At 47.4% G+C, this 26,524-nt stretch overlaps 1 protein-coding gene across 6 annotated transcripts in view; it reads left to right on the forward strand.

Moving 5' to 3' along the window:
- MTMR4 (myotubularin related protein 4) overlaps nt 1-26,524 on the forward strand; it is a 57,652-nt gene that overhangs the window by 14,087 nt on the left and 17,041 nt on the right. For 3 of the 6 annotated variants that reach the window (XM_040612308.1, XM_040612302.1, XM_040612298.1), the window contains exons 2-7: nt 6,911-6,983; nt 17,285-17,374; nt 19,809-19,925; nt 20,601-20,683; nt 20,909-21,075; nt 22,482-22,578. In XM_040612308.1, coding sequence (XP_040468242.1) covers nt 6,981-6,983; nt 17,285-17,374; nt 19,809-19,925; nt 20,601-20,683; nt 20,909-21,075; nt 22,482-22,578 — 557 coding nt within the window. In that variant the 5' untranslated portion in view covers nt 6,911-6,980. Of the gene's footprint in view, nt 1-5,260; nt 5,361-6,910; nt 6,984-14,514; nt 14,901-17,284; nt 17,375-19,808; nt 19,926-20,600; nt 20,684-20,908; nt 21,076-22,481; nt 22,579-26,524 lie in introns of those variants that run through there. The other 3 variants (XM_040612287.1, XM_040612317.1, XM_040612280.1) reach the window with 3 other exon arrangements.

Raw genomic sequence — 26,524 nt, forward strand, 5'->3', positions numbered from 1 at the left:
CTTCTCCAAAAACTTTCAAGTTCATTCTCACTTTCAGCAGCTGTGTGTCCATTGCAGCACTTCGGGGCCAGCCCTGCCTGCAAACTTACAGCTCATGTCAGATCTGCTCTGGTCTTTGCTAAACAAGAGCTTTTTGTCAGGTATTAAGCCCATGGTTGCTCTGGGCACACTTCTGACTTCTCCAGTCTTCTTTCCCCTTCTTTTTTACTGCAGAGGACCTTGTTTCTTTGGAGAGAAAACCGCAAAATACTGTGTCAATGTCCCCTCCTGCCTCTCTGCATTTCTCATGACACTTCCTTTGCTTGCACCAGGCACACAAGTCCTCCTCTGGTTTTGTCCTCTTTGCCTCTGACCCCATGCTGTCTATTCTTCCCCTTTGCACCATTCCCCTTCCTCTTTATTCTCAATTTCTCACCTGCTTTTGAATCCTTCCCCTTGCTGTGTAGTTTCTCCCTTGTTAAAGGCAAAGCTCACCTCTATTCCTGCTCACCTCGTGTGGCTGATTTCCCACCCCCCCACCCCCCCCCCACCCCCCCTTTCGTGATAAGTCCCTTGTACGTAGCCTGTTCAGACTGAAGCCCCTTGTCTCCTCAGCCTGCCTTACCTGCTGTACTGGAGCTGCTGCTGCAAAAACCTTGAGCTTGGCAAAAATCTCCAAATTATTCTCACTTTACCATGTGGGAAGTTTGACTACATGGCAGTTGTGCTCCTGAAATCCCCTCCCTGAACTTGCTCTGCCTGTTCTCTCTCCCTTGTTCTGCTGCTCCTTCAGCACTTCTTTAGGGGTTTGCCCTCCCAACGTGGCTCTGGTTTCTGTCCTCCTGTTGCTCTGTGCTCTTTGTAACCTTATCTACACACACATGTTCAACTACCTTCCTTTGCAGCTGGCACATGCACATACTGTTTCTCTCCTCCTCAATGCCTAGCTGTCAGTCAAGCAGGGCCGGATAATCTGTCCTGATGTTACCCTTGTGACTCCATGACTGATAACAGCACTGCCTCTAACATCTTCCCTGTACAGCTGTATAAACTTGGGCTGAGAATGTGCATGAAGACAAGCAAAGCACTAGCCAAATCTGGATGTGTTTTTGAGGGTCTTTCTCTCCTGTAGGATGGTGCTGTGTGGTCAGGAGCATTTCTGGCAACAGCAGCTTTCCCCAGTTTCTCTGCAGTCCTGTAAAGAGCTGCTTTGTGTCCTGCTCTGATCTCTCAGATGCAATCCTGTGTTTTAAACCTGGATGTTCCTGCTTTGAGTGCAAGAGGAGCCTAATCAGTGTTCAAAGAGGTCTTGATTGTTTTTAAATATGAAGGAAAATGCTTCCATCTTAATCACAAACTGGCATTTAGATTGGATGGCCAGGAAGGGTTTGCAAGTGGTCACCCTCTCCCAGCTGCTGTGGTGGCTGTGGGTAAACCGGGGTGGTGGTGGTTCTGTGCCATGAGCTGAGCAGGATGATGTCTGTCTTGCTCTGTGTTGGTTGGAGACAATCTTGAGACTGTCCCCTGGCACTCAAGAAAGGTGATGCATGTGCAGCCTGTAGTGCGGTGGCAGGTACGCCCCTCCCGTGAGAGAACAGCTCTTAACCCTCCCCACATCTCGCAGGTACGTTGACTTTGAATGTGAGTTTCGGTCATCGATCTCCTTGGGAAATGTGGCCGGAGGTGCGGTGTGCTGAGGACATTGCAGGCAACTCTGCTTACTCAGAGACCTGTAGGGATTCGTGTATTCAGACCTAGACACAAAAACCCCTATTTGATCTGTTTTAAGTACTCTAAGCAGTAAAAAGGGCAGCTTCTTTTATAAGCTTGATGGAATACTTCACCTACCAGTAATTGGATTGAGTTATATCCTTGTCAGCAGAGTTGCCCAGAGCTGACATAACTTTGCATAAATACTTAAACATATTGAACAAGTTGTCTTTTTTAATTTTTTCTTTTTTTTTTTTTTTTAAGCCATATATGTGAGATTGTTTTGCTTTGGATCACTAGATGGGTTTTGTCTTTCTGCTTCAAATTGCTGTCTTAGCTCTGGCTACCCGGAGACATTTGTAGCCATGGCCCCAGGAGTTCTGGGGACAGAGTTGCCATCAATTTGCCACCTCTGCTGTTTACTACTTTCATATATTATTGCAGTAGACTCTTTGCCTGCTCCTTGTCTGGCAGCTCATGCAGAGGTGGCTGGGTCCTTAAGGTACACTTCTAACAGCACTTCATCTTGTGGGTAATTCTGGGTCTCTGAATTCATACCTTGCCTCTGGTTACACCTGTATGCAGTTAAATTATGATCACTTAGCATTGCAGAGCAATCTGAATACTTTGGCAACTTGTTGTTGTCATCTGGTATTAGTGATATTCGTCAGCTCTGGTAGGCCAATCTCTTTAACAGTTATTTATCAGTAAAAGTATTTTATTGTTGAGGACTGTTAGAAACAGCCCTCAGACCTGTAATTTTGCTTAAAATAACGAAGACCATCCTGTACAATCTGCTTTGCATGTAACTATGTGGTCTGACAATCGTATTTTTAGCCTGTCGTTAGTTGAGAGGCTTGAAATGGCTGTTCTGTTTCATTTGGGATCAAAATAAGGATAGTAGGGTTCCTCATTGTTTCTTCTAAGGTCCCTAGTTTAGTATTGGGACTTTTTTTTCCCCATTAAGTACATCAGGACTAACTCTACCATTTTAGCTGAAATTAAAACAAGATCTCTGCCTGGGGCAAGTGCGGAGCACAGAGAGCTTTACTCCAACTGCAAACAATTGGCGATGTTTTATAAGCAATTAAAAATGAGTCTCATAGTGGGAAGCGTGGAGCTGGCAGAGGGGCCACCCATCTCGCCTGGGGTGCACACTGAAAACTGTATCGCAGCAGTGCTAACGAGGCTGGAAGCCATAATTAGTGCTTGCTGTGTTTCCAACCTTTCCAAGGTCCCATGTGCATATCTGAAAGACCCCTGTGTGCCCCAATGGGCATCCTTCCTCCCTCCCTAAGGACTTCTGCTCCCCGCAGGGTGCCAGGGGCAGGTGATGGCAGGGAGTGTCCATGTGGTTTGTTATTGTTCAGTGTTTCCTGAGCCTGGCTCGCTGTCGTTGATCAGACTGTGCTGAAGGGCAGGGCTGTTAAGCTTTTCTGTGAGGCTCCTGTAAACACGCACTGATGAAGCAGCGATATGCTTTTATGCCACCTCTAGGAGATGTGGAGAGGCAGAGAGAGAGAGTAAATGTTTCTTCTGATTTTTGACAGCCTAATTGTTTGCTTGGAGAGTAGGGTTTTCCAGTGCGCACACAGTTCATATGGCACCTTGACTTGGCTTGCAGCTGAGAGGCAACCTGGGTGTCTTTGAGTCCAGAGCTACAGTTCAGAAAATGGAGAATAGTCACTGGTCATCTGTGAAATGTCTGGCTTGGCCAGTGGCTGAGCATCCTGGATGATGATGGGTCCAGCTCTGCAGGCAGAGCTCAATCCTTCTATCCAGCTTTTTTCTCACAGCCCCTGTGTCTCTTCTAGCGTCTGCAGCAAACAGGGGCAGAGGTTTCAAGACGGCCACTGCTTCGGTTCCTGCTGCTCTGTTTCTTACAGGGAGAGGCAAAGATCCCTGGAGGAAATAACGCAATTGTGTAATGAAGTGTACAATCATACGCGTGAGTCACATAGGCAAGAGGGCTACGGTGAGAACAGATTAAGATATTTATGAGTGGTCTCAACTCTGATGCTTCCTTATTATCTGAGAGCTTGGCTTCAAAATTAATAGTTCCAGAGTAGGATACAGGCTATAAAAATGCTCAAGTGAATTGAGTTATTTTCTCTACTTCCCCCAACCCAGGTGTGTCAGGCAGCATGACCCTACCAGCCTCTTCAGCAGGACTGGCACTGCTAGCACTGTCCTGTGCCTCCCTGCAGCTGAACAGAGAGGAGGGTAGGGGGCTGCTGGCTTTGCTGGCCCCCAGCCATGGACCACAAGCCCTGTGCTCTGCCTGTGATCACACAGCAGCAGAACCAGCATGAAGTTCTAGACTGTGGTTTCCATCTGTGCATGAAAGAGCATTATGCTGCTCTTATCTTTTCTCTAGTTTCATTCTTTTTATCATGTCTTTCTCTCTCTGGTGCCCTCTTCATTTAATTCAGCAGTGTCAGCCTGCGCCTTGGCTGGGCACAGCAGGTGGCTAGTTGAAGCCCATTCCCTGTGACCAAGATTTTAGGGGAGCTTCTGACCTGGATTTGGGGGGAATCCAACCGCTTGCATGGGGAACAGCTCCTTGAGCAGCTGCATAACCGCATGTGTGACTTGCACAGGAGAGGTGGTAGGTGCCAGCCAGGGGAGGTGTCGTGCAGTGGTGCTGAGCACACTGGGAAGCTGCTATCCTCCCTCCCAAGGGCTGGAGACAGTTTGACTGGAAGCCACAGTGGTGGAGCTGGCAGCCAGTTGAACACAATAGCCTTTAAAAGGAGGAGGACCACAGCCAGCCCTGAAACAGGGGGATGCATTTGGGGTGCCGGCAGAGGAGCACATGGAGCTGCACAGGTATGTGAGTGAAGTTGCCTCCAGATGGGTGGACTGGGCCAAGTATAATTCAAGTAGTGCTGGAACTTGCAAGTTCCTTGGGTGGTACAAGCAGCACCTGCATTTTTGTAGTATCTCCTGGCTTCTTTCATCCCATAAATCATCAGGAGCCCCTTCCACTTTATCCCTGCTCTGTCCAGGACAAGGAAGCCCTTGGTGGTGGAGGAGCGGCAGCATTCCTGTGGGCTGAGCTAATGCAGCTGCAGGAGTCCTGGCTGGCTGCGGTGAACTGCCTTCCTCTTGGGCAACTGGCTTTCAAGAATAGCTTGGGGGATGGGAGCCAGGAGGAACATCCTCAAACATGACGTAGCCAAAGAGAGTTGCAGTTTCTAAGCAATTACTGACTTCTACAAGGGAAGGAAGTGAGAAACTGGAGTAGCCATTAGCAATGATTTAATAAATTGGTACAAAGCGTACTGCAGGAAAAGTACTTGTGTGTCATTCGGTATTATCAATAATTTGGATAACTTCAGACTAGTGAACAAAGTATACTTAACATTTTACTTCCCTTGCTAATTGTGCTTTTCACATAATTTGTAAGTCAGCAGCTGCATTGATTCTTCCTGGTGGCATGGTAAGCTGCTGCTAGATTTTTTTTCTCCGTATGAAGTCTGATATGTGTGGTCATCTTGCTAAATAGTGGAAAAAAGGCTTTTGTAGTTGAAAAGAAACAGGATGGATCTGGGTTTGAAGAGACATATTGCAGTATTTGGCTTTTTCTGTTTTCCTAGGAATAAAGTTGATTCCCAGTGTGGGTTTTCTCATGTTTTCCTGAAACTTGGTGACCTGCTTTCAAATATAAGGTAATATATCATGCACAAGCTTTACATCCTTTCTGGACTCCCATTCTTTTTTCCTGTCCTTTGTCATCAAGTGCATGGCAGGACCTGAGAAATTAACTGGAAGTGCAAGGGTAATTACTTCTACCTGACAGCACTGCTGGAGCAGGGTGGGAGCTGCCTCCTGCATCGTGTAGCAGGGCTAAAGGACTTGCTTACTGCTTGCCCATGATGAAGATTAAGTTTCAAAAATGTCTCCTTAGTGCTGGCATTCAGCTTGCCCTTTTGATGCGCAGGTGTCAAACCTCACTTAAATCCGGATAGGAAAGAAATCCCAGAGTGGAAGGAAAGCCTTGAGTAGGAGAAACACTTCTGTAGCTGAACTGATCCCTTGGAGGTGGAAGGGAGAGTAATTCTCAGCCAGGGTATGTTGTGTGAGGTGTTTAGACAATGTCAAATTCCACATTTGTTGATGTTTTATTTTAACCGTTTTCACCCTTAGATGAGAAAAATGGCAACACTTATCAAAGACCTTGAGTCTTCCTGAAGCTTTGGTGTACTACAGGCTGCTGGTAACTGGCAGAAATCAGGTTTGGTTGATGTGTTTTAAGCCATCTTTAGGCTACGCTCAGATATTGAACATCCCTACTTAAAATGTTGTTTTTAAAAACTGTTGGGACACGTGTGCAGATTTCTGTGCTACGGTGAAGGGGCTGCACAGCTGGGTGAGTGGCACGGGGAACAGGAGTGCACAGGGCAGCTACAACCTGTTTCTGATGGCGGTGTTTAATTGTGTGTAATTCAGTCCCCTATGTGAGGCTGGAAGAGCAGAACAGAGGGCAGAATTTGGACAGATGGTGAGCAAATGATCCCATATTGGAGAGATCTGAAAACCTTAAGGAAGGGTCTCTTGCTCCATGGAAATTCCAGGGTCACCTGTGGGACCACCCAGTGCTATTGGAAAGGATTTTCTCAGACCAGAACCTTGCTCAAGTCTTGCTGCTTGGCTTTTCGCCTCCTACAGAACGTCACCTGTGATCAGTCCCCCTGCTAGCGGGGGGAAGGCTGGCAGAAGGAGCTGCTAGTTTTTGCATGGCACTTTGAGCTCTTGCACCTTGCGCTACCTCTTAGGTAGGACAAGATGTGATTTTAGAGGTGATCTCCTCCCAAGACCACAACAGTCTTCTCCAAGCACTCAAGTTTCATATGAAGGAGGATCTTCCTCAAGTCCTTGAACCATAATGATTAAGTCTGTCTTGCTTCAGCTCCCCCCCCCCCCCCCCGTGCTCCCCTGAGGTGTGTTTTTTGTACCCCTGGAGTACTGGCTGGTGTGTGCTGGTGGGTAACAAGTCCTGTGTGCTGTTTGTAGTGGCAGACCAAAAGGATTTGGTGTCTCCCTTGTGATGCTGAATCTGATTTCCAGCAGATTCTGGAAAGGACACTAAAATGCATGTTAGCGGTGGTAGGTAGTGTGCTCACAAGACTCTTGGGCTCTTCCCGTCCCCCTCATGTTCATGCTGAGGTATCATTACTGTTGATCTAAACTTCTACTCTGGGTTGTCTCTTTGCTGCAGGTGAGACTAGTGGAAGACAAAAAGAGACTGAGCTGTGACTGAAGCAGGAGATTTTGGACAGTGTCTGAGGATGGTAAGTATGTAGTCTAGTCTGCCTCTGTCCTGTGTCAGTGGTTTTGTTCATTCTTTGTGTGTCCAACTCTTGTGCTGCTGCTAGATGTATGACAATAAATGCAAGAATGGGAAAGAGTGCTTTAGTAAAATGTATTATATAAAATAACATAGAGATCTTCTATTACTGTTGCTAAGATGCTGTTAGTAGAGTAAGTTTACTCTTACACCTGTTATTGGAACATAGTGGAAAAAACTACATAAGACTGGAGTCCCCTTGTGCCTCCTTGGACTACTGACACAGTCATCCAGTTTTTGTGACTTACTGGTTTATTTTACCTTAAAACTTAATGCTGAGGTTTTTTGTTCTGTTCCTTGGTCACCTCTCATTGAAGGTTTAACACCGTGTTAATAGTGTGCTCTGGTACCACTGAAGTAGCAGAAATGTCACAATAATTAGCCACATAAAAATATGGTATAAAAGAATCTGGGAAGACTGAAACACAGCCAAAACAACCAGATTGCCGAGATAAACTGATAAAGTGCCTCTAATGCCTCCAGCAAGAAATAACCCAAAATATGCAGTCTGATGAGGGGAAGAAAGCTGGAGACCAGAAATATTGAAAGATATGCTGAAAGTGTCGTTGGGGCGGTAGTTTGAATAGGAGTTTGAAGGCAACATGGTGATCTGCATAATGGGCTGTGGGTGGGCAGGGAGCCTGAGCGTTGCTGCAGTAACAGGGTATTATCATCAGCTTCGTGCTCGCCACTGCCAGAAGTGTATCATTATGTTGGAAGGAGTGCAAAGAAGAACGGCAGAATCAGTCAAAGGGCTGGAAATTCAAATTGAGGACATGAAAATTTAGGTTAAATGTTAAAAAAAAATAATAAATCTGGCAGACTGCTTGAGGAAATAGCCTTGTCTGCTATGGGATTATCCTCTGTGTGATCTATTAACAACTGCAATAGAAAAGGAAATGTGCTCTGCATTAATTGAACTTTCAGGTCTAGTAGTTATGCAGGCAGCATTTTTGATGTAGTCCCTATGGTCATGCTCCCTGGGTTTGCCTCAAGATCTTCTGGGCTTTCTGTTGGAATAGCTTCTTGCCACACTTCAGGTGCAGGAGCTTACTTTGGGGTGGAGAGATGAAGTGTGCCCTTGTAACCTGGTGAAGTATCTTACACTTAAAGTTGGAATTTCCCAGTGTCAGATTAGAAGCGTAAAAACCCAACAGCTCTGTATGGTGTTGAGATGAGAGTGATGCAGTTGTATCCAGATAAAAATGAAAAAAAAAGTGAATGAACACATGGAAGATGCATCAAAATATCGCTCCAGGTAACATGAAAAAGGATAGGCTGGGTCCATCGAAAGCCTGGCTAGTTAGATACCCTGCTGACAGGAGGCCACTGGTGAATGCTGCAGGGAGAGCCTGGGGGAAGCATTTCTCTGGTGTATGCCCTCACCTGTCAGGATCTGTAGCTCAGGGACTTGGTAATCCAGAAATTATTTATTGATGTTTCATGAGCCCTTGGTAGATTTTTCTTCTGTGGATTCATGTAGCTGCTTTTCAAAACAAAGTAAAGATTTGCAGTTATGAAGTGTTGTGCAAAGAGCCGCGCTGCTGGGTTGTGCAGAGTAGCTCCTCTTGCTTTGTTTTTGAACGTGCCCCATGTCATTTCAGTTGATGGTCCCTAGTTCTTGTATTGGGAGTAATGGTGAAGTGTAGTGCTGCCTGCAAGCATCCCTGTGCCTTTTGGGGTTTTGTAGATCTGTCACGTTCCCTTTAGACATCTGAAGGGCTTTCATCTTTTAAATTCTTCTCTGTAGAGAAGCCATCTTTAATTCTTTCCACCCCTCTTTGGACTTGTATGTTTTTTGGGGTGTGTAGACTGGAACTTTGGAGTTAAAACGTGGAAGCTTTTGCTTTACACTGTGCTCTTTTCCTGTGCCTTGAGAGATACTTAGCCTGACCTGGCCCTGGCTTACTCTTAGTTGCGACCACAGATGGTTTGGTTTCTTCTAAACAAGAGGGTCTTCGGCTCCTTATGAATACCTGAAGATGACTTTACAGTTTCAAAGGACTTTCTGAAAAGGATTTGTGGGTTTTTCATATTTTATTAAAATGTTACTTTGATTTTGTAAAATGATTTTTTCCTCTTGGAAAATAAAAACCAAAAAACCAAACCAACAAAAAACCCCACACCCCTCTTTGGGAAGAGAGCGTAGGCTTTTTGTCTCCCATAGCAAGGGAGAGAAAGCAACTTACAATTGCAAGCTGTAGAAATAAGCACTTGCCTCCACCTACTTACCTGAGCTTCTGTCAGCAGTTGAAGGTAGAGAGCTGATGTAAACTCTTGACAACCTCCTTGGAGTCCTTTTGTGACCTCTCTGGAGGGTTGTGACTTCTGAGTTAAATACAGGTCTGCAGGGAGGGATGGAGGTCTGTGCCTGGTTAATAGATGCCCTGTAGGGCTGTCTGCTAACCCATGGGCACTTTGGGGCTGGACTTCTTCAGCCAGCTCCTGGGAAGGCTGGCTGGAAACCCTGTTGCCTGAGGCATGCTGAGAGCTTAGTTGCTTAGCTAATTACCCGTGATCACTGCAGTCAGAGGGCACAGCCCCAGTGCCCTCTGGTTGGCAAGGGCATGCCTGAAAGCTTCTGCCTTATCAGCAGCACCGCAAGTGTAGGTCAGCAGCTGCTCTCCCCTTTCTGCTGCTACAAATACTTGTGTCCAGTGTTGGTTAAGAGCTTTGTTTGCTTTGATTTTAAGACTTCTCATTTCTTCTCCAAAGACTAGCTGCTGATTAAAATGACCTTGAAGACAGCACTAGTGGTGGTTTAATCCTTAACTCTGGCTAATGGAAGTCCTAATGAGCACCCAGTAACTTAATACATTACTTAAAACTAACCTGGCGGGTAAGTTAGTGCAAGCTGCTGAGCTGCCGGCAGCTCAGGGCTCAGCTCATACTGTGTGCTGTTCAAGTCCCATGACAGTGTTCCTTCTTCTTACTGCTGGGGATACTGGGGTTGTAGGTGTCTGGATTTCCACAGTGATTTGCTTCCCTTTTGAGGGGACCATGACCATTAGTTTAGATGGCATTTTGCAGCTTAGCCATCCGTTGTCCCATCTTGCTGGCATAGGGAGTTGATAGCCCTTGACTTCTGTCCTTTGGTCCCTCTTCTCACAGGCTTCTTGCTTCATATTTCTGTTACATGGTCACATCTGGGCAGGTTTTTGAACAAATATTAAATGCAGTATTACAGATCTATAAGGTTTTCTGTCATCCTGTAAAGATGAAAAGATGGCACTCTCCATCCTAGTCCTGATTTACTGGGTATAAAATAGTAACTTCTCTTTATCAGAAGTTTAGGGGTTTATTTCTGGGAGGCCACCTCGGTGGCTTAGTGGCCTTTCAGTTCACCTGAGGACCTCCTTAGGCTTTGAGGAAATGAACTGTTTTTGTAGAGGAACCTGAAACAAAGGTGTCCTTCATGCAACAAAAGCAGAGGAGGCAGAACAAGAAGTCCCTTTGGCTACAGCTGGTCAGCTCTCTGCATCAGCTTATGTAGATCACCTGCCTAGGCAGTGCAGAGAAACAGAAATACGTGTCTGAGTGCAGTTCATCTCACCCTGGTATAGATATATGCTAAGCAGATAGAGGATAAACTTTAACTTTTAGGATAAGATAAATGATAAAAGTCTTTCCCTTCCCCTCCTGACCTTTAAAAAGATCTAGATAACCAGTTCATACCTTGATCTTCATTTGAAATACTCAGACCTGGTAGTTACAAACTAGAGAACTCTTGTTAACACCTCTGCTCCTGGGAACATCTTAGCCCACAGCAGCTGGCGAAGGTTCAGCCACGGCTGTGGGGCAGAGCTGCCTGGCTCCCATCAACTTGCTTTTGATGTCCTGGGAGTACCTTTCAGGGCAGTCACCATCTCCTGCCAATTTTCCTATCTTTTTTTCTCCAGCTGGAAGCAAATTAGGGCAGTCTGTGCAATGGATGTGCTACCAGGGACAAGGCTTCAGATCTCTGCCATCTGTGGTCGTAGCCCCTTGCTTTCCTGCTCTGTGTCTGCGGGGTGAGGCATCATGCTGTGGCGATGAAAAGCCCACCCTTCATATGTAGAAGGTATGGAAGTGGTGCCCTCTGCCTAATGAAGGAATATTTACAGTAATTTTATTTGTGGTGCTGAAAAGAGGTAAAGATACGTCGGGGTTGGGAAGGGTGTACCTGTACTCAGAATTCTGAGTGCATTGTGCTGGTAGTGGCACCTCCCTGCAGTGAATGGGACCAGTTTTCTTCTTCTCACCCTTTGGCTGCTTGCTTCCACCATTCTGCAAGCCTTGGAAATCTCCAGCACCTGTGTTTCACAAGGGGTTTGGGCTCCTCCAGTACCCCTGTGTGTCATTCAAGCTTTCTGAGGCACTTGCAGGTCTTTGCTTGAGTGGACTCATTTTTTAAGAGGAATTGGAGGTGATGCAGCAGGGTGTGGGTATTGGCTGTTCTTTGGAACACCCTTTCCGTATCTTGATGAAAGCTGGGCTGGCTGTTGACACAAAGATGCAGCTCAGGGTGTTCACTGGCTCCAGGCCACGAGAGAGATTTCAGCATCTTGGTGGCTGTCCTGCATTCCCAGTACGGATTCCCTGGGCATGTGGGACCAGATGGCAGCTCACCCCTGTGAAGCTCTGTGCTGCAGGCTGGGGTCCCGGTGCATGCATGCATGTCTCCATAAGGAGCATCATCTCCCTTGGAGGCTGCAGGATGGCCCCTTGAGTGTCAGTCCTAGCTTTATTAAGCACTGTGCTGTCTCGGAGCCCCCAGATCCCTTTTGGGACCTTAAGGAGAGGTTGCAAGCTGTTTACCTGCAGTGTGCAAGCAGAGACATTCAGAGGGGTGGGAGGAGCAGCACATGAGAGCCACTTGCAGCATGAACAGCATGCAGTGCTAGTGGGAGGAAAAAGGGTTAATTACTGCCAGCTGGCCTTAAGAACATGCTGTCCATGTTATATTCAGCTCCTCTTCCTCAGAGTGCATGAAACCTTTAGGATTGTTGTGGCTGGGAGAAAATGAGAGAGATTTCCTTCTCTGCCTGCATGAACACACATATGCATGACATTCGGAGGAGCCCAGTTACGTGAAAATAACCTTGTCTTTCTTGTTCGGTCTGGTGGTGGTTAGTGATAACTGAGCGAATACCAGCTATTCCGCCAGGGAAGCATCTGAGGTGGCATTTAGGAAATCCCTCTAGCTAAGCCAGCTAAATGAGGCTGTGAGCATTCTGCGTTCCTGTGCCTGGCCACCCAGGCCACCTGGCACCCAGGCAGTCGCACTGTCACTACTCCTGCCCTTGTCTGGTTGATTGCATGGAAACGAGAGCAGGTGTTCTTGTGAACTGTTGGAGGAAGAGGTGGAAGTGGTGGAGTTTGAATCTGGTTCCTCCTGAAACTCTTGAGATCCTGCTGAACTTCAGGGCAAGGTTGCTTCTGCTCTGCACCAAGCTCGGCTCTTGGACAGAAGTTTCTAAGCCATACATGAGTCTTTCTAATGCTAGAAGTGCAAAAATATGTTAGTAAAGTGGGAGAAGATCTATTTGTGGATGTTCGGGTCAGCTTAGGTTGGAAATTCAAAGTCATGATCTGATGAGCAACCTTTTAACTCTGCACAGCTGCAGCTTAGGGTTACAAAGGTCCTTCTGCAACTCGAGCTGGGAAGAGTCCCTGTGCCAGGCCCTGAACTGAGCGCTGGTCCTAAAAAATCTTGCTGTGGGTTGGAGCAGACCTCTTACTTGCCTTGTCTGTGGTTTTGTATGTTACAAATGCTGGTCATGCATTGTATGCACTTAATATATTAAATAGCAATGTATGGTCTGACTACCTGAGAGACTTTCTGTGCTTCAGGTGTTGCTGACAGACATGCTTTGTTGCTTTTCTTCTGATACATGTCAGGAAAAAATAATAATGCTGGTTTTACAGTTTATAAAGCTACGCTTTCTTTTGAATATAAAAGGTTCCTTCCACCTTTGGTTTCTCAGCAGTCTTCTGGCATTCATCCCAGAGGAGAACCTGCGGGGAGCAGGGCACCTTTCCTGCCACTCAGATTTGGCCAAGACAAATCCATAACCTCGTCCATAACCCTCTGTTCATGTTGTGTTGACTTTGTAAGTAATGCAAACATGTTTGGGTTTGTGTGTGTTGGCTGGAGTCAGGTGCCCCTGAGGCTGGGCAGCACCCGGCAAGTGGTGGAGCAGGACAGAGCCCAAGGTGGTAAGAGGATTTCATGGCTTACTGTTCTTCTAGGGCTTTTATCCTGAATAGTGAAGCCCTTGTGACTGTGGCCTGTGGAGCAGTCTGTGTGTTTGTTTTCTCAGCAAGGGAGTCTTAATGAACAGCTTTTTGCCTGGGCACTGCCGCCCTGCAGTGACAATGGGCGCAGGGTCGCAGGTCTGGGTCAAAGCCGTCCCTGGGTCAAAGCAGCTCAGAATAATTAACCCATAGCGACTATGCAGAGAAATGCCCAAATCTTTTATCTGACTTGAGAAAAACCTTTTGAGATGCTGTTGGTGGTGCTGTTGGTATTGCTAGGTAGAGCTGTCTGTGGTGTCTTTGAAGCACCCCCATGTAAGAGAAGTGTAATGGCTACAGTCTGTGCTCTTTTTTTCAATTGTCTAGGAGAAAAAAAAGCTGGTGTGATTTGAGCAAAATAGTTGGGCCTGGCCCTTGGAAGATTAATGAAGGGCCAGGTTGTAGTTTTGCATTTTAAGAAAGAGATTGTCACTCTGGCTCTGGTGGGAGGTGGAGGGCAGAGCCACAGCTGGCGATAGAAATGGAGATGGCATTGCCCAGGAGTCTGCTGTCCTGTGGCTCCTGGGTTGGGCTGTGGCCTGAGGAGCTTGCTGTTTGCTTGTGGACTTGACAAATGACAGGTGGTAAAAGACAGCTCCTGGAGGGCTGGAGTGAGGAGCTGGGTGTTTGTTTCCTGCACCCGAGACATGTCCCCAATGTCTGCAAGCATTGCTAAACTGGAGTTGGTGAAACTTCCCGCGGGAACTAACTGTCCAGGTAGTCAGCAAGGGGAGCGGTGGCCTTGGGGAACCTTATGCACACCAGGGACCAAGCTCGAGCACGTGGGTGCTGGTGGGAGCCAGACATCCAGCTGCTCCCTGCACACCTGGGAGCTCCTGGGAGGGGGACTTAAAGGCTTGGGGGTGTTCAGCAGTGAGGAAGCAGCAGGGCAGCTCCTTTGTCCTCCCCTCCCTGAGCAGGCAGAGGGGACCACGGGCAACCTCCAGGCCGGGGGGAGGATCGAAGGCAAAGGTTTGCAGCAGGAGGCTCCCTGCTGAGCATCCGAAAGCATCAGCTGGGGCGTAGGGCTCGGCGCTGGGGCGCAAAGCCTCCTCGCTGCCATTGTTCCCAGTGTTCCCGCACACGCCATCAGGCCCGCACTGCATCTCCCGGCAAGCTGCTCCGCTTGGCGGCTCGGTGAGGAAGGGGATGTGGCGCTGGCATCCACCCATCGGCAGGGTGCCGGCTCTGGTTTGGGGACTGGAGGGCGAGAGGAGGGGTGATCCCTCCGTCGGTCTCTCCATTTTCTGTCTCGCCTGTCAGGGAGACGCTCGGACGGCAGAGCCGTGCTCGGCGGCCTTCAGAGGTAGGTGGAGTCTGGCCGTCCTCCGCCCGCCCTCCCTCCATTGTCAGCAGCGGCGAGCGGCGGCGGGCACCTGCTGGGGCCGGCAGGGATGCTCCTGCCCTTCCCGGCGGAGCGGGGAGGCTGCGGCAGCGCCGGGGGGACGGTTTCGGAGCCGCTGCCGGCAGCAGCAGAGGGGCAGAGGAAGGAGATGCTGCTTGCGCGCGCCCAGCCCAGCTGCCGCCTCGGGAGGTGAACATGAGTCTGCCAGGCCGCGTCTCCTGCTCCATGCTCAACTGCTTTGTAAGTGCTGCTGTTTTCTGCCCCCCTCCTCCCCTCCATACAAGTGGGGCTGTAAGCCAGCTGCTTTCTCCAGCTCCCATGCTGAGTCGGTTGCCCTGGATAAGGCCTGTCCTTGATGCCGGGCTCCGTGCGGATCCTCCTGCCCTGGATCTGCCCGGCCTGGCGTGCCATCCCCCTGCAAAAGGGGGATCCCCTTTTCCTCCCTCCCACGTGCTGCTGGAGGACTCTCTGGCCCCCGTCCCTGCTGTGCCGCTGCCCTGCCCGGGCCCAAGGGCACAGAGGCACCCAGCACCGTGGGCCGAGTCAGCCAGCAGGCCTGGGGAGTGTGCCGTGCCACACAGGCCCCGCCGGCCCTTGCCCGGAGCTGGAAAATGACCGTGTGAGAGCAGCTGACCCCAGGGGAGCTCCGTGCTCCTGCCATGGCTGCAGCATGCGAGGCCCCCTCCTGTGCTGATGCTGTCAGGATGGTGATGTAGTGGGAGGGGGTCCTGGGCTCCGCATCTTTTATATCTTTGAGGAAAGGAGTTTCTTTAGAGGAGGTCTGATGTCCCTTCCTGCAGAAAGCCCCCCCCCCCCCAAGGACTTGTGGCCTGAGGGCTTCAGGAGTGGCTGGCTTGTGAAGAGAGCTGGGTCCTGAGCCCCCTGCCCTGCTGATACCCTGGGATGGGGCTGTGGCAGAAGGAAATGCTCAGCCTCCTGCCTGACCTGGGCTGCAGTCGAGGAGGGACTCAAGGACACCCAGACTGGTGGAGAGCTCAGGCTGCCCTGTTCCAGTTCCTGCTGCTCACTGGGATTTCTTTACGAGCTGCGAAGGGGTGATGGGAGAGAATGTCATGCTTCCCAGATGCTGCACCTGTACACAGGCACGCACCTTTCCTTTGTGCTTTCCTGGGCTAGTGCCTCAGCATCAGTGAGCTGCTGGCAGGAGAGGCCCCCAAGCCCCCTGTGGTCTCCAGTAGCCGGTGGCTGCTGAAGCGTGTGCTGCACCCTGTGTCTCTCGCAGCCTTACACAGGGACCGGCTGAGTGGGTGAGGAGGGGCAGTGCTTTTGCCTCCAGCTGGGGTTGAGGCTGAATTTTACGCTAGCTATGAGCAGCATGCACACAGGTACCTCTGGACCCGGGGTCTGGCTGCCCCATTCTGAGGTCCAGGGAGTGCTTCAGGTTGGGCTGTACCTGTGGGTGCCAAGGCTTCAGCAGCTGTCACCTATGTAAGGAGGTTCAGCATAATTTAAAAGACAACCGAGCCAAAAGGATTGGGCTCCTGTTTCTTAAGATTGAAATTTGGGGTTATAGCTTGGGTGACTTATCCAGAAAGATGTTTCATTTTACAATATTATTTAATGCTTATAGAACAGAGTATTTCCTAATAAATGCTAGACCTAGAGGAGCTGTAGTTAGAGAGCAAGAGGCATTCTGAAGAAATATTCCCACACCAAATACATGTGGAATTAACGCTGTCCTCCTGGGCTTCCAGCGGTGAGCATCCTCAGCTGAGTGTCTGGATGCTGCTTGTTTGTACAGCAAGCCAGTGGTTTGAGAGAATGTGGGGTGACGGCTGGCGACAGTTGGGACCAAGATTTCATGAGTGACTGAAAATTCACAGGTCTCAAACTGAGACACTCTACTTTTCCAAGGATGGTGTGTCCAGGCTTGGTGTGTCATCTCAGACCACTTCTCTGAGGCTTCTGTGGGCTTTCTAGGGTGTCTGTCTGAACAGGTTAGACATGTTAGCTGCCTGGAGGGTGAATGCCCTGCTTGGGTGCTGTCACCAGTCAGGAATGCATGTTGTGAATTGGGTGCACTTAGATGCCGTTTTTACAGGGTTAAGTTTCACTCTTGTGTCTTCTCCTGAAAAAGCTTCAGGCTCTTCCCAGATTTTTTTTGGGCTAAGGGTGAAAGTGAAAATTCCCAAAAGTAAGTAATCCTTATGAACATAAGAGGAGGAAGAGTAGGTTGAAGCTGCACTGTAGATGGAAGCCCTCTGTGTTACAGTTTCTGCTGTGGTGCCATAGTGAAGGTAATGGGGTAACATTTGACATGATAGACTCCTGTCACATCAGTCCAAGGTCCTGTACGTGGTCAAGGTGTATCTGCTTGGCTTTCCAAATACCACGCGGTTGGAAGAGACAGCACTTGGAGACCTACTTTGGCCTTTCACTGTGCTGTGGGTGTTCTGCAACAGCCAGAGGAACTGCTGGGGTCCTGCAGTGCAGAGAGCGTGGTCTGGAGGCAGAACAGGCGTTTCTGTGCACAGGTCCAGGAAATGCCCAAGGTATCGGGGTGCCATGAGTATCCAGCAACTGTGTTTTTTTGGCTTTTCATAATACATGCTGGCTGGAGCTGGCTGGAGCCTGTCTCAATCTGTGTTTTCTTTGCAATGCAGGGTGAGGAAGGCCCTCCCAGTTTGGAGTATATCCAAGCCAAGGACTTGTTCCCCCCGAAAGAGCTTGTAAAGGAGGAAGAGTCATTGCAGGTAAGGAAGGAAAAAACTGAAACAGCTTTGGGATGCAGCTGGCTCAACTCTGGTAGTGTGAAACCTGAGAGCAGTTCTCCAGTGCTGGACATGTTCTGGAAGCTGTGGGCTGGCCAGTGCTGTAGGTCACGTTTGGACTGGCAGGTCCTTCCACGTATGTGGAGGCTGCTGACGGCAGTTCTGTATGCCCTGGCCCTGCCTTCCGAGCCCTGCCAAGATGCTGCAATTTGTACAGCATCACATCTGCTGCTTGGAAATACGGCTGGAGCATGATTCAATAGAGAGCCGTCCTGGGTATTCCCTGTCCTCTGCCTGTGCTGACAGTGAAAAACTATGATGCTTTCTGCATAGCTCTCTGCAGCAGGTAGACATTCCCAGAGAATATCGGGCTTTGCTGTGCCTGTGTAGCCGTACCATGCAATTGCAATGGCTGATCTGGCCCTAGTACACATTGCTCCTGGCATTTTCCTGCTGCAGAGCTGTTGGAAAGAGAAACCTCCATATGGTGCCAGCCTCCTGCTGCAAAAGGCCCCTTGAAAGAGACCTGGGTACTGTTGCTGCTGTGCAGCAAGGGTGGTACTCTGAACAGTGGAAGCCAAAGGCTCATGGTGTTTGCTTCCTTTAACATAGTCTGGCGCTCATCCTCCCCCCTTATGACTGGAGCTAGGCTGACATTCTAACTTGTCACTGCTGCTGCAGTATTTGAGTTTGCTCTGATTGGCATCATCTTGGTAAACGGTGCTGATAAAAGCAAGGACTGAAATGTGGCAACAGGAGAATTGACTTGAAGGAACAAACACAGGCTGAGGATTTGCATGGGGTCAAGGCTGCAGGTCTGCAGGCTTCGGGAGGTGAAGCTGTTGAGACAACTCTGAGCTGAGACTACCTGGAGAAGAGCAGAACCTGCTTTAGTCTTCTGTGCGGAGGAGTGTAAAGTTCACCCTTCCCGAAGGGTAATTTGCCTTCAGTAAATTGTTATTTTAATATCAGGTAAAGTCTAAAAGGATACCATTGGCTTGATAACAAGCTGTATTCAGGCACCTGTCAGTTTATTCCAGGATTTCCCTCTGTCAGTTCTTGCAGTTTTACCATCCCTTTTCTAAACTGTCTCCCTTCTGTTGCTGTGTGAGAGAGCCACGTAAGCAGAAGAAACACATGCCAACTAAAAACAGCTCTGGCAAGTGTGCATAAATAAACTGCAGAAATAGAGTATATTCCCTTAATGTCTAATAATTAACACTCTAAAAGAGTATTCAGACAGATGCCAGTCTAAAGTTGTTATTACTGTACAAGAAACTTAAGAAGGGAGAAGTTGTTAGTACAATTGTCACTTGCACACAGAGTCTAAAACCCATGAAACTCAATTTTTAGGCAGCATATACCCAAGCCATAGAAACAACTTAGAAATAAAGACAAGGTGGTCTGACTTGTACTACTTGGTGTAATGAATTGTTTCGTCAGATGCCCTGTCTGGCAAGTAAAGGGCTCTGGCTGAAATGATAAAGCTTTATGACATCTTTTGCATAATTAGTTACCAACATCGCCTGGTGTAGGTAACATTCAGGGAACAATGAGGAGTCTACTTGGTGAAGGAAAAAGGGTCCTGGTGAATTTCAGGCTTTCTACCTTTTTTTTTTTTTTTTTTTTTTAACAAGAAAAGACAAGTCAAACTTGGCCATCTGCCAGTATCCCCTGTTTTAAAAGTAGCTATGGCATGTCTGGGCTGATAGTGAAAAGCAGAAAGACACTTGATTATCTGGTTATTTTATTTTTTTTTTAATTCTAATGCAGGTAATTTTAATGAAGTTTCCTCAATCATACAAATTGCTGTACATAGAGATTCCCTCAGAGCCTTGTCAGTGGAAATCAGGGAAAAACTGATTAATTTACTTACCTGGGTTGGTACCACTGAGTCTTGTAGTGCTTCTAAGAGCCCCCTTCATTTAAATGATGCAGCAGGATCATATGTGACGCTGCCTTGGGGGGCTGTGCAGAGCACTCCCCAACTCATGTCTGAGCAGTGCCTGAAGTTGTGTCCTTTATCGTACCATTTGTGCTAGGACTGCATTTACCCTGTTCGAAAAGCAGGGACTGTAAATTCCTCAGCCCCTGTGCAACACCCTTGCTGCCAGATACTGGTACTTGGCGTACATAGCACTTATGGTCGCACCTATCCTCTGCAAGTAATCATCCATTAGAAGGTGCTCAGTGGCTCCTGAGGCATCCTTGGAAGAATGTGCATCTCATGGGGCTGGGCAGCGGGTACCAGTGCTGTTTTGTGCTGTTGTCTGTTCTCTGTGCCTGAAGAGCATGTTGCTGTGAATGATTTCCCACGGGAGATGCATTGCGGAGGCTGTAGGAAGAGTGGTTCTTGGCATTTATGGTGCGCAAAGTACTCTGCATGTGTCGTGAATTAGTGATGTCTCCCTTCCAGGTCCCATTCACTGTGTTGCAGGGCGAGGGAGTGGAGTATCTTGGCCATGCAAATGATGCTGTGATTGCCATCTCCAACTACCGGCTTCATATCAAATTCAAGGATTCTGTGATCAATGTAAGTCTGGATCTGCCTGTTCCTGCTGCCTGAACCATAATCTCTTGCAGTATTTCAGGGGGGCATAAGCCATTTCTATGGTCTGTGACATGGGAACTGTGCCTCTTGAAGGATGCCAAACCTGATGCTGTGTCTAGTTACTGCTGGTCATGCAGTTGCTGTTTTGCTGCTCAGTTTTGGTGTGTGGATGGGGTTTTCTTCTGGATAATAATTAGTCTTTCTTTTGCTGTTCTCTTCAAATTCAAGCATTAAACTTCATGGTTTTAAGACTGTTAAGGTGTCTTGCAGGCCTGTTTTAATGAGACTTCTCCTACCTGGAGACCAGCAACTCAGAATCAGACAGTGGGAGCCTGAGGCTTTCTCTAGCTGTCTTGGCTTGCCATCTCTTATTGCAGCTTTTGTTTGGCTGTTACCTGTTCTTGTCTGGATGTGATTTAGTCAGTTACTGGCCCCAGGTGGGAGACTGCACAGGGACAGAATAGAAATTGGAATAGTAATTGTTGAAGGAGGCCCTATGCTGAGTCGTGAACCTTCACAGACCTCAGAGCAGGTTTGTAATTAGAAGCTCATGGATGTTGATAAAGCCATGACTCTGTGTGATGGGCCTGCGGGTAAGGCTGCTGTCTGCTATGTGATGTGGTATGTCTTGTCATGCCCTATGTCGGTCCCTCGCAGGTGCCTTTGAGGATGATGGAAAGTGTGGAGTGTCGGGATATGTTCCAGCTTCACATCGTCTGCAAGGACTCCAAAGTGATCAGGTATCCAGTTTATTGCTGTATTGTAGATGCCACTGCAGGCCAGTTGCCGTGATCAGCTCTGGTGTCTCCCTCTGTGCTGCCATTGGAATGGAGCTGTTTGTGGCCAGGGTTACTAAGACTTGGTATTTTGTCCCTTTTACTGGTTAAGTGGAGCAGAGCTTCCTGTCTGTCTGTCTTGGCTGGATGAACGTATCCACTGAGGATAATGTGCATTTGGGTTTGTAGGTGCCATTTTTCCACCTTTAAGCAGTGCCAGGAGTGGCTGAAGAGGCTAACTCGAGCCATTGCCCGCCCTGCTAAGCCTGAGGACCTGTTTGCATTTGCCTACCATGCGTGGTGCTTAGGAGTCTGTGTTGATGAGGAGGATCAACATGCCCATCTCTGCCGTCCAGGTAAGCTGCTGGTGTGTCCCCTTCCTGCTTTTCTGTCCAGAAGCACTGCAACGCAATTTGAACTGTTTTTCATAAACTGATGTCTGGCTATGTCTTAAATCTCTGCTGTAGCCATAGCCCAAGTTCATCTTGCTGAGGGGCATCCTATACCTGGTCTAGAGATCCAGCTGATGGCCCAGTGTGGATGGATAACAAGCACAGTAAAAGGAGTAATAGTAATAAGCACAATAAGGAGCATTCTGAGCCAGCTGCACATAAGCAGCTTTTCCCTTTCTCCTTGTGAATGAAGAAAACATCCCGCACTTTGTACTGTCGTCATGATGATGGAGAGCTCAAGCAGTCTTGTCCCTGTATAGTAAACATCATCAGATTTGAGGCAGCATAATTAATACGAATCCATCTGCATCTCTTCTCCAGCACCTAGAAATGCAGTGACATTCCTGTGATCAGGTCTGTGGAGATGTCTGGCTCATCTTTGTGGAGGCACAAATAACATCTGAATCCATAAAGAGAAAATCAGAGCTGGGATGGTGCCCTCGTGTGGATTGCGAGTTTCCCTTCTCTGGGAACACAAAGTTCACTTGCTATTCTTTTTCTTTAAGCAGCTTCATAATTAATAAAAGGGGATTAAAATGAGTGACGAACCTGGCTTTAGACTTAAAAATGTGCTGATACTAGAGGAGAGAAGCAGTAGCCTGCATGAAATGCCCATACACAGTTCGGGATGGAGGGATGGGGTTGAACAGTATAGCTGAAAGAGAAACACTAAACTATCTGTTCTTACTGTGTCCCAAACACCAGCCATTGGGAGGGGTTTGCTGTCTTTCCTTTAGAGAAAGTAGTATTCTCTAGTATAAACAAACTTGCCTGTGGAAATTGTTGCTGCAGGATATGAATGAGGCAAAGAGCTTTGCAGTATTTATTTATTAACAGGATTTGACATTAAGGCAACAAAGGCATCCAGAATTTGTAAGTCAAGGCTAAAACATAAGAGAGCAAACCCTGAGTCAGCTTCTGAGAGAGCAGTCTGGAAGAAGGAACTGCCTGGTGTGGGTGCTCAGTACTGCTCTGCCATGGGGTTCCTGACATCCACTTTGGAAGCCATCTATGTCAGAAGGGCAAAAGTGGATTAAATTAAACCCCCCCACTCCCACACTGATGTGGGAAGGCTTTCGTCGTCCACTCTGTGCCCTGACACTGAGAGATGGTCTGACTTGACAAAATAAGCAGAGGAGCCCCTGTGAGGGACAAGTCTCTTTGGCTTCTGAAGCAAGATCCCTGCCATCCAGCTGTCCTGTAGTTTGTCTCCAGCCTATTGATAGCTGCTATGGAGCTGCCACTGACGTGTTTGGATTTCATCAGTTCTGCTTAGCTGTCAGTAAATACCTTGTGCTCTATTCTTCCAGGAGACCATGTGAGATACCGATTTGAGATGGAGTTGGTGAGGATGGGCTTTGACTTGCAGAATGTCTGGCGCGTCTCTGACATCAACAACAATTACAAGTGAGTGTTTCACCACCAGGCGCTCCCCACTCTCCTCTTTCCTTACCTTCTTCCCTTCACAATCCCTGTTCAGAGCAGTGGGTGAGTCAGACTCTAGCTAATCCTCCTTCCTGGCCTTGATAACCCTCAGGCAGATCAGCGTATGAGCCAGATCCCCTTTCTTTCTGCCTTTTGCATTGTGGAATTGAAGAAGGAATACAGTCCAAACACCAGAGCTAGCAGCAATTGCAAATGCTGCTAGGTAGTTTATAATGTGGTGGCCATAATTCATCCCTGAAGTCGTGGAGGAGCAGTTAATCACAGGATTGATTGCCTTTCCTGGTCAGTTGTTCTCTCTAAAGTGCTTGCGCTGTTTGAAATGAAAAACACAGAGTTTTGGTAAAGTTGGGCAGCTCTTCAGCTCTGTTGAGAAACTGGGGGCAAGCCAGTGGAGGGCTGTCAGGATGCTCAGAAGCCTGGGGAATGAGTGGGGCCTCTTCTGTCTGGTGCAGAAGAGGCTAAAGCGTGATCTGCTTGCAGACTACAGCTGCTGAAGGGCATTTATGAAGGTGATGGAGTGAAACTCTTCTGACAGTGGCAGATAACTGAATGAGAGGCAACAGCCACAAGGTGCAGCTTGGGAGGTTCAAACTGGACATGGGAGGAAAAAAAAAATCATTCCCCCAGGAGCATGGTGCTGTGCTGGGGCAGATTCCCAGAGGTGTGGGCTCTCCATCATGACAGCATGTCAAGTCTTAGATGATCTAGTGTTGGAGGTGGTCCCCTGTGAGCAAAAGATTGGATATCTCTAGAAAGCCTCTCCCCGCAGCATGTCAGTGATTGCAGCCTGTCTCCTCTTGGAGAAGTGCTGCTGCATTTTTTGCAGCAGGTGGCATTAAGCCAACAGGATTTTATTAAGCTTTGACAGACATACTCATTTCTGCATTCCTTATAATCCATTTATTGAAATGACTGATACCCCTCAGTCTTTTCTTGATGTCTCAGCCAGTAAAGGCACGCCCATCACCCGTGTGTTGAACAGTTCCAGGTCACCAGTTTCTTGTGCAAACTATGAGAAGCCTCAGGCACGCTGGTCTGGGGGAAATCCTGGTGTTTTTCTGCCTGTTCTCTTCTCTCTTCCTCAAGAATCCAGGCAGCAGGCACCAGATTTGGGATTTGGTTTACAGTTTCTACTTGGCCATATTGACAGCATTGTCACTTTTGGACTGTTAACGTGACTTTGATGGCATTTATGCAGTTTCTCCATGGATGTCAAATGAAAATGGCTTTTCCTGAACTGCTGAGGTTTGGGAGTGCACAACCTGTAGGTCCCTGCCCTAGGCAGAATCTCTGCATGTCTTTCAGAGCAGTCGGGCTTCCTCTGCTGCTTGATTTTTGGGATGTGCTTCCCTCTGATTATTTCAGAAAGTTCAACTTAGATTGACCATCTGTGGTTTGCTTCCTGGCCAGTAATAAACAGCAATTATCTGCCTTTAGAGAAGTTGACTGTTTTATTTTCAACAAAACCAGGGAAGAAGGAACTTGAAATAAACCTCAGCAAGCTGGATGCAGGCTTGGTTTTGCTTTCCTTCATCTGCTGGGTTCCTACCTGGGGATCCTGGCAGGTCATAGCTTTTTGCAGACATCCCAAGATCTCAGAGGTGTGTGATCTGCTCGTGCAACTCAGAAACCAGTTCTCTCTTGCTGCTTCGGGGAGTGTGTCTTTAAATCCTGCCTTGGCTTTTGGTCATTACCACCTGCCTCTATTCACAGGAATCTGGTTACTTTTTAACTGTTTATAGTCTTTTTATCTTTTACTTCCCAGCATTGGCAAACCAGTGTTGTTAGAGATAGGATACTCCAAGGTAATGGCTTTGTTCACTGTCTTTAAAGTCTGTTTCGAGATGTCCTTATCTGGAAACTATTATCTTCTTCCTGGTGATAGCCATCATAAAATTAGAGCAATACAGGCATATAATAACCACTCCTTCAGTCTTGATAAAAGTATACTATTTCAGCATACAATGATAATAAAATCATTACATGATCTCTGTGGCTCACATCTTCAGTGATCTGTATACCCAGAGAAATGGGCACATTCTGACATTACCCATCTGGTGTACCCATGTTGTCTCATATTGACCTTAATGCTGGTGGATTTGGTACAGGTTTAGTTGCTTCAAAAAGGGAAAAACATTCACCTTTTCTTCAGTGTTGATGCTTGTTCTCAGCTTTGATCTTTTTACAGTTGTGGTTTTATTTATTTTTGACTTTATGAGGAAAAAAGCTGTCTGGAGTTCTGCGTTACAGGTTTAGACAGCTGATGTTTCCTGCTTGTTTTTGTGACTGCTCTTAATTCATACTTTGTCTTACTCTGTAACAGTTCTCTACAAATTCTAGTACTATCCTTCGCTTTTATTGGAAAAGTGATAATTAGTGTTCTTGCTTGTATTTGCCGTATGAATGTGTAGACAATAAGCCTACAAGGGCAGTTAGCAATAAAATGTGTGTGCTTGCATTCTGGGAAGGAAGCTCTCTCACTGGACTGGCTGTTACCTTTGTGGTAAGAAGATGCTTCATCAGTCCTTGTCCATAGGTTTGGCTTCTGCTGATTTATACATTTGTGGTGTTAAAGCCACCTTTTTCTGGGATCAAACCTCACAGTTTCAAAAATGTTTCTTTTAGTGTGCTGGGTCAACGTGGTCCCAGTGGTGTTTCAGGCCACCCGTCTGTCATCCTCATTGCTTCACTGCTCATCTTTTTCAAGTGAGCGTATTGCACAATGCAGGGACAAGCATGGTTCTCCTTAGTATTCCCTTTGTTGTGAAAAATGGCCACTGAAGTTCTGTACCATTTATTTTCAAGAGTTACTGTTTCGTAAGAGAAGCTTCCTTCAAGTCTTTGGTGAGCCACCTGTTAAAAAACACACACAAGAAAACAAATCAGAAAAAACACTTCTGAAAATCCAAATTGCTTGTCAGCCACATGAGCTTTATCTGCTCGTTTGGTGATGTTTCCAGCAAACTACATACATGAGGTGCAACCTCCCCCCAGAAAAAAGTTGCGTTGAATCTTTCCAAGTGCACCGTATTTACCCTTTCACCAACTGTGACAGTCAGTTGCTGGTACAGAAGTCAGACTTCAGTGGTTTCCCACATTCACCCCGGAGACCTTTTTATAAAATTGATACCGTGTTTGCCACCTTTCGTTCCTCTGGCACCCAAGCCAATGTAAGCAATAGTTTACACATCTCAGTTAATCTTTCACCTGGTGTGCGTTTGGGTAGCAGTGGAAATACCAAGCATCATCTAGTCCTGGTGATGAGTTACTCCTTGTTCCTAACAGATTGTTCTAAAACTTCCCCTGCAGACGTTTCCATGTTAATGTCTTCACGTGCCTTGTCCCTTGTAAAACAGGGTTAGGTCTGGCAGATTCTTTGTGGGTTCTTCTGCTGAACATAAGCGCAAGTAGTTTTGATTTTCGGTAGTGATCCTGCTGATCTATTAGACTTTCAATTTCAGTAGCTGGCTGATACCTACAAGACGTTTGAAAAAGGTCTTCAGAGTTTCAATCTTCTAACAGGTCATTTCTCAAAAACTGCACAACATGTCTCATTTCAACTTTTTAATTCAGGTGTACATTTGGCTTCTCTAATGTCCTTTGGAAACATTTCCCCTCTCTGAAGGTTATCCTTTTATTTCTAAAACCCTTCTTTTGTTCACTGTTTTACCCTGCCAGCTCTTTCTGATCTCTTTGATGCATTTTGTATTGCCATTGAATAGCATGTTTAAATAACCATCATATCATCTGCAAGCTTTTTTTTTTTCTTTCCCCCTTTTCTGAAACTCATTGTTACTGTCATGGGAGGCTTATCCCCTGTAAAAATATTGTTACAGTATTCATCACATAGCAGAATTCAACAAAGTGATTTTTTCAGTTACTCTGTTTTGGAGTAGCTTAGGACTAA

The sequence above is a fragment of the Falco naumanni genome, chromosome 1 (assembly GCF_017639655.2).
Source record: "Falco naumanni isolate bFalNau1 chromosome 1, bFalNau1.pat, whole genome shotgun sequence".
Classification (NCBI taxonomy): domain Eukaryota; kingdom Metazoa; phylum Chordata; class Aves; order Falconiformes; family Falconidae; genus Falco; species Falco naumanni.